This window comes from Staurois parvus, unplaced genomic scaffold (genome assembly GCF_062004578.1).
Source record: "Staurois parvus isolate SC_StPar_1 unplaced genomic scaffold, SC_StPar_1.0 ptg002841l, whole genome shotgun sequence".
Taxonomy (NCBI): domain Eukaryota; kingdom Metazoa; phylum Chordata; class Amphibia; order Anura; family Ranidae; genus Staurois; species Staurois parvus.
Genome location: NW_028320637.1, coordinates 89690 through 100959, shown reverse-complemented (window position 1 = coordinate 100959; position 11270 = coordinate 89690). Strand labels below are relative to the sequence as shown.

Sequence of the window (11270 nt, the reverse complement as noted above, 5' to 3'; positions counted from 1 at the left end):
TTTAAAACTTCAGAAAAATACTTAAAAAACGAAAGGCCCCCCGATAATAGTACCAGAGAATTGAAATGGTTAAAGAGATCTATATATATAGGACTAGATTAATAGGAGGGGAAAAAGAGGATAAGATGAGATTGGGCAGGGGTGTGTTGGGGTGGGGGTGGGGATGGGGATGAAGTTTATATGTATGATGTAAAAAGATTTATGATGGTTTTGTAAGGTATTTGTTTCTTAAAAGAAAATTTAATAAAAGATATAATGGAAAAAACAAAAAACAAAACAAATGTTAAACAAGTAGGTGTCAACTGAGGGCCGTCTAGACGGGATACGGGTATTTCCAGCGCAGAATAGCACCGTCGTTGCTGACGCTGATGATGTATTTGGAGAGGGGGCAGATCTTTAGCTGGCTGATGCTGCCACTGTGGCCAATACCCACTTGGGTCACCTCACCCTCGTTGTAATCCCAAACTTTTACCAGTTTGTCGTCCCCACCTGGAAGAGCGAGAATAAGAAAGGTTACCCTCAGAAAAGATAACACCATTTTTTCTGCTCTGTTCTGACATGAAGCTGGCAGGGCATGCTGAGACCTGTAGTTCTTCAGCGGCTGACAGGAGCAGCATTTTATAGTACATGGTCACTGGTTCTAAAATTTTTGTTCAAAGCCGGATTTTAGCGCAGCAGTTTGAGCCTTCACCATAAGGGTACACTCTTGCATAGCTGGACCCCCACAAATATTAATGTATTCTACTGCAAAATATGGAGAATCCATAGTGGTGGTGTGACACCATCATCTGACTCTGCATTGGCCATGGACAAAACTGGAAATTCTGATGTGAAGGTCTTAACCCCCTCACGCCTGAGGGTAAAACAAATCTTAATGCCTAAGCACAATTTTGCAACATTGACATGTGTTAGTAAAACCGTCCATATCATCACAACTACTTTGTACATCCAGGTGAATTATACCGCGTTTTTTTCAGGACAAATTGGGCTTTCATTTGGTAGTAAATGGTAATGGATATCTCCTGATTTTTTTTATTATCAAAGGAATACTGGCCCAAAATAGTAAAAAAAAAAAAAATTTTAAATTTAGCTGTGTGTTTCTTGTTACTACCATAACCTACCACCAAAGAACCCAAAATAAATTTTCCAGCTCCTGACGATCGCAGCGATACCATATATGTGTATTTTATTTGTTGTTTGTACCTGTAGTACAGCCCAGAAACAAAGTGCGCATTTTGTTTTTTTACCTAAAACACACTGACACGAACTGACACCAATTAAAAAAAAAATTAAAAAATCCTGACCTTGACCCAAACGCTTACCCTGGCACTGAACTAGATCAAACCTTGATCTATGTATTTTTTCTTTGTTTTTTATTTTATTTTAAAATATTTATTTAAATATTATTTATTTAAATATATTTATTTTTTTTAACAAAAAATGTTTTTTTCTCTATGCCAGGAGTTAGAGAGATACAATGTATCTCTCTCCTCCATTCATACAGAATAAAAACAAGGGGGGGCGGGCTATATAGTGACTGATCACTGTGATAGCCAATCAGAGGCTATCACAGCGATCATGTGACCCAGAATCGGGAGTCCAGCATCCCGATCGTTAGAACGGAACCCGGAGCTCTTAGTGACACCATGGTCTTTGTGCTGGGAGCGCGCTGTGCCTGCAAATGGAGCCATCCTGCGCAGCTCTGCCACGGCTCACCTGGAGCTTCCATCTTCCTTCCGGGTTCCATGTCTTTGGCCGCAGTAGCCCGGGGGGTCAACGCTTTCCATCTGCCTGCCTAGTCACATAGGAGGATGTGCTTGTAGGCAGTTGGTGTTTGACAATGCCAGCACAGACAGTGCAAATGGGGTGACTATGTTGTGCCTGTTACAGTCCTCCCCCAAAGGATGGGGAAGACTAATGCAGGCCATATATTATTTGAATTACGAATGATTTTTCCTCCAAAAATCGAAAACATTGTTCGCTCGGTAATCCGATGGCGCCATCAATGATTTCGAAAATTGGACGACCAAGTCATAAAGTTCACCCCATATAACAGGTGAAACTTCTGTTCCTTCCAGGTCACGGCTCATGGCGCATATTCTTTTCGGAAAAACGATCGTACGATTTGACCATCATTGAGTCGTAAATCGGTCCTTTTTCACAAATTTTCCAACATGCCCAATCACCGAAAAGGGGAGGAACCACGATAATAGGCCGGTGCCATTGACCCACTAAGAACGAAAATCGGCCAATTATTCTTAGGTCCGATTTTCGAACGAAAAATCGGTCGCATTTTGACCCATGTATGGCCGGCATAAGCTGCTACCTTGCCCTATTCTGCCGTGATACATCATGGACTGGTGGCCAGAAAGGGTCCTCAACTCAGTACTCAGTATACTGCAATGGAAACCATGTTACCTGTCACAAAGTGGCTTCCGCTGTCACTTATGTCCATTCCGTTGATGGAGCCAGACATGGATCCCTCAAGACCTCTTATTGGTGAGCCATCGAACACTTCCCAGTACCCGATCTACAACAAATAATTCAACCAGACACTCTTTACTAGCATGGAAAAGTGAATGAGTATGAAAAGGCAAAACTTTTATTTTTGTCTCAGATTGTGGAAGGATTAGACCCCCTGTCGGGTTTTCATTGCTGTATCTGTCCAGGCTGGAAAGATTCACTCTCTACCCATGTGGAAGAAAAATATATTTGAAATACTACAATTTTGGCCATATTCGATATATTTAAAAATATATTTCAATAAATAAATATATATATACTGCATGTTGAAATGCGTTTTACAAAATATATGAAAAATATATATTTTTTTTAAATTTCAAATATACTGTATGTCTTTAAAAATACAAATCTACATTTTTGGAATGCATTTACAAATATATGTAAAAATATGTTAAAATGACTTTTTTATATGTTAAAAAAAATCTGAAGAATATATTTATTAAATATATATATTTTTAAACGTTTTTTTTTTAATAAATATATCTGAAGGGATCCTGCTGGGATCGTTGGCTTTCTTTACAACTCACCTTTTCTTGGAGGGAGTCCGGTGTCACCCCGTATGGGTTGCATGCCGACGATCCTGCGGGGATGAGCCCGACATGTCCCTGCCTAGCAGCGTGGTGGAGTGTTTGGATGCCGCTCTGGCTCCATTCACTTCATCCATCCTACAGCCCCCTTTTTCATTTGCATGTACTGCCCTTCATTCATCGCCATGCAGCATCCTGGCTGTTCCATAATTGGAGGCTCTTCTTTTTAGCGTGATGACCGTTCATTAAATATTAGGATCACTTTCTTTGGAGGCAAATTTTATATTTTTATATTATATTATATATTTCATGTTTTAGTCTGTGTGTATTTTATGCATGGCACAGGCTGCTGTTTGTCATATGATTTCCTTTTTTTTTTTTCTCCTTTTCTGCTATTGGGCCGTTGAGAGTGGGTGGGAGGGTCTGTTTCACCCTCCTTTTGACATTTCTCTGGTATATAGGCTGGTGGCCAGTAGGTTCATTTTTAGCTCTGAGGAAGGGGGTTCAGCCCCCAAAACGCGTCAGCTTATCCACATTTAGACACAGCACCTTTGTGACTTTTTTGTGGACCCTATACACTGCTTTTAATTTCGTTGGCTTGTGAGTATACATCCATTTGTTCATTCATTAAAACACCTGGTGTACCACGGTTATGCACGATGAGAGTGCGCCCTTGTCTGTTCTATGAAACCTATACGGGGTGACACCGGACCCGCTCCAAGAAAAGGTAAGTTGTAAAGAAAGCCGACGATCCCAGCAGGATGCATCGGATCTGCGGATTGAGCATAATGGATCAGAGTCCGCCGATCCATTATGCTTAACCCGCAGATCCGATCCATTCTGCGGAGATCATCAGAGGGGGTGTCAGCAAGTGTTACCAGACTGGGTGACACCAACCCTAGGGACACCTCTGACCTGTCTGTTCCAGGACCACTCGTTACAGCATTCAGTACCATCCAGCTGCAGACTGCCTACAGCAAGACTGGGCACCACACCTGTCCTTCCTGGGTGCAGCAAAGCGCTGGGAGGGACATACAGCCCCGTGTGCAATATCCTCATGTTATTTAATAGTATTCATGTTTCTTTGTCATCTGATGATGGTTGTACCTTTCTGTCAGTGCCGCTGGTGATGATCTGGAATTCCTCGGGGTGGTAACAGACGCAGCGGAACAATGTATTGGATAAGATCATCTGTTTCCGTACAAACCTCCTGGAAGGACAGAACAGATCTAAGTTACAGAGGAAGAAGACTATAACTGAGGGGTGATGGCCTTTCCATGTTGTCAGAAGGACCCCAATATGATGAATACTCCAACCCTATCTCCCAGCTGTGCATCCAAATGGTATTATATACAAAAAAAAAACTTTCTTTCTTCTTCCTCCATTTTACCTTTTCTTATCTGCTATCTGAACGTCTGCAAGGCTTGTGGTATGTACTTTATACAGATAATACTACTTGCACTGATAATGCTGGACCTAAACTTATAGGGAACATCTAGAAATGTAAGTCGTGTCTAAGCAGTTCCCTGAAAAATGAGCTTTTGTTAGAAATTCCTCCTTAAAAAGGAGCAGTGGATTTCCTGTGCCTGGGCTCTCCTCTTCTGTAGCCTCATAGTTGTATATCAACAGTGTGAGATCATCTAAGGCACTGCTTGCTCTTACTGCTAATCTCACCAGATTCGGAGTGAGATTTGCTGAGGTCACTACTTTACTGTTCTCCTTGCTGGAGAGGAAGCTGTACCTGAGGACCTGCAGTACAAGGATCTACCTGCCTGTGCTTCACCCATTCTGTAGATCTGTGGCTCCTCTACCTTTTCTGCGGCTTCTTCATCACTACTCCACCTGTCACCAGATAACCAGTTATTGGGGGACAGCAGATCTGGCTCTAGGAAGCAAAGACCTACCAAGATGGCCCCGTCCACACAGAGACATTGTGGAGAACAAGGCATGGTAAGTCAGTACTGGAAAACAAAACAGCTACAGCAAGATTTTAAGCTATACTGTGACTAGGCCTTCGTTCTCTGCTTGCCTTTATTGAGCACAGCCCCCTGTAAGGCACAATCTGGGGCAAACACAACGCTGATGTCCATGACTGTTTAGCTGGCAAGATATTTTGTTTTCTGTTCAGCCAATCATATAACTTACACTACCCTGATGAACAGCATAAACATTGAATTTCACTGCCACTGGTGGTTCAGCAGTTTCCTGTACCGCATGATCAACATGTATAATACATAAGGGGGATATGATCTCCATGTATACATAAGGGGGGGGGGGATATGATCTCCATGTATAATACATAAGGGGGGATATGATCTCCATGTATAATACATAAGGGGGGGATATGATCTCCATGTATAATACATAAGGGGGGGATATGATCTCCATGTATAATACATAAGGGGGGATATGATCTCCATGTATAATACATAAGGGGGGATATGATCTCCATGTATAATACATAAGGGGGGGATATGATCTCCATGTATAATACATAAGGGGGGTATGATCTCCATGTATAATACATAAGGGGGGGATATGATCTCCATGTATAATACATAAGGGGGATATGATCTCCATGTATAATACATAAGGGGGGATATGATCTCCATGTATAATACATAAGGGGGGATATGATCTCCATGTATAATACATAGGGGGGATATGATCTCCATGTATAATACATAAGGGGGGGATATGATCTCCATGTATAATACATAAGGGGGGGATATGATCTCCATGTATAATACATAAGGGGGGGATATGATCTCCATGTATAATACATAAGGGGGGATATGATCTCCATGTATAATACATAAGGGGGGGATATGATCTCCATGTATAATACATAAGGGGGGATATGATCTCCATGTATAATACATAAGGGGGGTTATGATCTCCATGTATAAATACATCAGTGGTTCATATAGTGAACTCGGTGTAGTTCTTCCCCCTGAAGTCATCACAGAGGACAAGGGGGCGCTCTTTACATCTGGAGGAAAAGAAATTTAATCTCCAAACACGGAAAGGTTTCTTCACAGTGAGAGCTGTGAGAATGTGGAATAGACTCCCTCCAGAGTTGGTTGTGGCCAGCTCAGTGGATTGCTGTAGGAAAGTCCTGGATTCTTTCTTAGATACACAGAATATAACTGGATATAACATTTATAGGGAAAGTTGATCCATGGAATATCTGATTGCCTCTCGGGGGATCAGGAAGGAATTTTTTTTCCCTGCAGGAACAAATTGGATCGTGCTTTGCTGGGTTTTTTTTTGCCTTCCTCTGGATCAACTGTGGGTGTAGGATTATAACTTTTTCTTCTATGGTTGAACTAGATGGACTTTTGTCTTTTTTCAGCCAGACTAACTATGTAACTATGAATCCAGTAGCAGGACAAGGTCCTCTGTCACCAAAATCAAAAAGGCCAAAGTTTACCCCACCTCCTACATGGGCTGTGAACTTCACCAGCATAGGTTGCAAGTCCTGCCCTTTTGTTGCCTCCTCTTGCTGAATCACCCAAGGTGCCATCTCCTTTGCCTACCGTTTAACCCAGCTCTGCTCACATCACAACATTGCTGAACCCCTCCCTGTCCTCACCGTCCATGTAAGCTACCTAATCATTCTTCCTCTCCAACTCCCAGTGCTTGAAACATGTTGGATAGTCAGAAGGTGGAAAATCTTTGTCTGCATTATGCACTTCTGATGTCTGAAGGACTTGTTTATATCCTACTAGGGAAATCCTAAATGCAGTGCACAGAGAACATATATCTTAGGCTGTTTGGAATCCTTGTTGGGATCTGACAGCACTACCATTGGAAAAGTTTGGCTCATGAACACACAAATAGGGGGGATATCTGTGAACACACAAATAGGGGGGATATCTGTGAACACACAAATAGGGGGGATATCTGTGAACACACAAATAGGGGGGATATCTGTGAACACACAAATAGGGGGATATCTGTGAACACACAAATAGGGGGGATATCTGTGAACACACAAATAGGGGGATATCTGTGAACACACAAATAGGGGGATATCTGTGAAGAACTGACACAAGGTCCCATATGATGCAGGCTCCATCCGAGCTGGCCGTTACACATTCCCGGTTGTTGCTCTTCAGTTTGATACAAGTTACAGCCGACTTGTGTTCCTTCATGGATTCTACGAGCCGATGGCTTTCTCTGCCAACCTCCCACACTCTCACCTGCAGAATAAAATTGCAGCGTTAAGTCACAGTTACCAGGTGCTGGATTTAAGGCTGAACTCCAGGCTTACCCCCCCCCCCCCTGTAGCAAGTCCTGTGTTGAAACCAATTACTCTGAATTCCCTGAACATCGTATATCTCCACATATAAACCTTACAGCTTGAGTGTGCCTTCATATTCTGTCTGAATCATCATCAATTCTCTCTCCTCCTGAACCACACTGTCGTTGTCCACCTCTAACTGCCATTAGCTTTCTTCTGCTCGCAATCATTACATGAGAGAGCACATCGCATCATCCTTTTAGATGTGCATGCTGCCTGGGTGATGCAGATTTTAGCTGTGCAATCTGCTGATCGGTTACTTGATTACAAAGTAAGCAAATGATCAGCAGATTGCACAGCTAAAATCTACATCACCCTGTAGGCAGCAAGGATGTAGATCTAAAGGAAGGCAGGGATATGTTCTCATAAAACACTTGAGGCAGCGTGCTGTGACATTTACAGAAGCCACGCCCACCAATCTCCATTATAAGAAAGGACTGGAAGACAGATCCACTGATGATGTCATCACTTTCTAAATAGGTATTTCTTGAAAATGAAATGATTTGATTGAAATATTTTATTTGCATATTTAAAAATCCTGACCTTTTGACCTTGACCTTTGACCCTGACATTGACCCAAACACTAACCCTGGCATTGAACTAGATCAAACCTTGTGCTAGGTATTTTTTCTTTATTTTTTATTTTATTTTTTTATATTTGTTTTGGTTTTTTTTTACGAACATTTTTTTCCCCCTCTATGCCAGGAATTAGAGAGATACAACGTATCTCTCTCCACCATTTATAGAGAGAGAAAAAAAACAAGGGGGCCGGGCTGTACAGTGACTGATCATTGTGATAGCCAATCAGAGGCTATCACAGCGATTATGTGACTCGAAATCGGGAGTCCCAGGTCCCGATCATTAGAACAGGACCCGGTGCTCTCAGTGACACCGCGGTCTTTGTGCTGGGAGCGTGCCGTGCAGCGCGCTCCCAGCACAAAGACAGGCATGCAAACATGCGGCCCCACGGAAAAAAGCCCAGTTCTGTGAGGCCGCATATTTGTGTGACGTCGGTGTCAAGGGGTTAATGACAACACTCCCCTATCTTGTCTAACTGAACAGTGAATGAACAGCAGCAGAAGAGTGATAAGGTCATTACTCGGCTCTCTCCCCCTATGAGCATGCTCCTTATCAACACACTTCTTCGGACAAGTTTTTATATTTGTTCCTGATCCCAGTTGGGAAGATTTTCCTTCATTTCCTGTCTCCATGAACCTGCACCATGTAGTGCAGCATAGCGGATTGGTTCCTTGTGTTGCTGCTTCCTCTTCCTCCACAAGCTCTGCTGTACAGTAACTGAAGGAGGCTGATGCCAAGGCAAACTCAGGCACTTACACTGCCGGTATTTTGAAAAATAAATTTCATGATTTAATAATGAATACAGAGCTGCATTCATTTGTGTCTTTTATATCTGCCTGAGTTCAGCTTTAAGGCCCCAATGTCAGAGGTCACACACCTGTCCTTCCCCTCCTCCGCTCACAATCCTCTTGCAGTCGCTCGTCACTGCGATGGCGGTCACTCCCATACTGTGAGCATTTTCTATCTGGTACATGAGTCGTCCACTTTCGGGTGTGAATACACGGATCTTTCCATCATTCCAGGCTGTGGGAAAAATTTAATTTTTATAAAATCTCCATTCAATGTAATGAAATAGGGACATGTATGTAATTTTGTTTGAGTCCACTCACATCAGTCCCTACACCACAAGAGCTTACTATCTAATCTCTCTAGCTCAGTCATGCAAGCACACGCACTAATGTTGGGTTGGTCAGAACCTACCATCATGTGTTTGGTGGAAAGAAAATTCTTTGCAGATTGTGTCCAATATAGTGAGCTGTCAACCCAGAATCTTATCGCTGCAAGGCAGCAGTGCTAAACACTGTGCTCTATGGTTATTCCTCCAATAAGATGGGAGGTAGGATGTCCCCCGCAGTGCTAAACACTGTGCTCTATGTTTATTCCTCCAATAAGATGGGAGGTAGGATGTCCCCCGCAGTGCTAAACACTGTGCTCTATGGTTATTCCTCCAATAAGATGGGAGGTAGGATGTCCCCCGCAGTGCTAAACACTGTGCTCTATGGTTATTCCTCCAATAAGATGGGAGGTAGGATGTCCCCCGCAGTGCTAAACACTGTGCTCTATGTTTATTCCTCCAATAAGATGGAAGGTAGGATGTCCCCCGCAGTGCTAAACACTGTGCTCTATGGTTATTCCTCCAATAAGATGGGAGGTAGGATGTCCCCCGCAGTGCTAAACACTGTGCTCTATGGTTATTCCTCCAATAAGATGGGAGGTAGGATGTCCCCCGCAGTGCTAAACACTGTGCTCTATGTTTATTCCTCCAATAAGATGGGAGGTAGGATGTCCCCCGCAGTGCTAAACACTGTGCTCTATGGTTATTCCTCCAATAAGATGGGAGGTAGGATGTCCCCCGCAGTGCTAAACACTGTGCTCCATGGTTATGCCTCCCAATAGGATGGGAGGTAGGATGTCCCACGCAGTGCTAAACACTGTGCTCTATGGTTATTCCTCCAATAAGATGGGAGGTAGGATGTCCCCCGCAGTGCTAAACACTGTGCTCTATGGTTATTCCTCCAACAAGATGGGAGGTAGGATGTCCCCCGCAGTGCTAAACACTGTGCTCTATGGTTATTCCTCCAATAAGATGATAGTGGGAGGATGGACTTCGCAGTGCTAAACACTGTGCTCTATGGTTATTCCTCCAATAGGATGGGAGGTAGGATGTCCCCCGCAGTGCTAAACACTGTGCTCTATTGTTATTCCTCCAATAAGATGGGAGGTAGGATGTCCCCCGCAGTGCTAAATACTGTGCTCTATGGTTATTCCTCCAATAAGATGGGAGGTAGGACGTCCCCCGCAGTGCTAAACACTATGCTCTATGGTTATTCCTCCAATAAGATGGGAGGTAGGACGTCCCCCGCAATACTAAACACTGTGCTCCATGGTTATTCCTTCAATAGGATGGGAGGTAGGATGTCCCCCGCAGTGCTAAACACTGTGCTCTATGGTTATTCCTCCAATAAGATGGGAGGTAGGATGTCCCCCGCAGAGCTAAACACTGTGCTCTATGGTTATTCCTCCAATAGGATGGGAGGTAGGATGTCCCCTGCAATGCTAAACACTGTGCTCCATGGTTATTCCTCCAATAAGATGGGAGGTAGGATGTCCCCTGCAATGCTAAACACTGTGCTCTATGGTTATTCCTCCAATAAGATGGGAGGTAGGACGTCCCCCGCAGTGCTAAACACTGTGCTCTATGGTTATTCCTCCAATAAGATGGGAGGTAGGATGTCCCCCGCAGTGCTAAACACTGTGCTCTATGGTTATTCCTCCAATAGGATGGGAGGTAGGATGTCCCCTGCAGTGCTAAACACTGTGCTCCATGGTTATTCCTCCAATAAGATGGGAGGTAGGATGTCCCCTGCAATGCTAAACACTGTGCTCCATGGTTATTCCTCCAATAAGATGATAGTGGGAGGATGGACTTCGCAGTGCTAAACACTGTGCTCTATGGTTATTCCTCCAATCAGGGGACAGGTAAGACGTCCTCACTGTGCTAAACACTGTGCTCTATATTTATTCCTCCAATCAGAGGACAGGAAAGACGTCCTCACAGTGCTAAACACTGTGCTCTATGATTATTCCTCCAATCAGGGGACAGATAAGATGTCCTCACAGTGCTACACACTGTGCTCTAGGATTATTCCTCCAATCAGGGGACAGGTAAGATGTCCTCACTGTGCTAAACACTGTGCTCTATATTTATTCCTCCAATCAGAGGACAGGAAAGACGTCCTCACAGTGCTAAACACTGTGCTCTATGATTATTCCTCCAATCAGAGGACAGGAAAGACGTCCTCACAGTGCTAAACACTGTGCTCTATGATCTTTAC

At 43.5% G+C, this 11270-nt stretch overlaps 1 protein-coding gene across 1 annotated transcript in view; it reads right to left on the bottom strand.

Moving 5' to 3' along the window:
* Positions 1-220: 220 nt before the first annotated feature.
* The window catches only part of CFAP52 (cilia and flagella associated protein 52), a 34990-nt gene continuing 23940 nt past the window's right edge, over positions 221-11270 (bottom strand). The window contains exons 10-14 of the mRNA XM_089666779.1: positions 8813-8958; positions 7104-7255; positions 4158-4260; positions 2419-2530; positions 221-489 (exon numbers count right to left, since the gene is read on the bottom strand). Of these exons, the coding sequence (XP_089522905.1) occupies positions 314-489; positions 2419-2530; positions 4158-4260; positions 7104-7255; positions 8813-8958 (689 nt within the window). The 3' untranslated portion in view covers positions 221-313. The remainder of the gene's footprint in view (positions 490-2418; positions 2531-4157; positions 4261-7103; positions 7256-8812; positions 8959-11270) is intronic.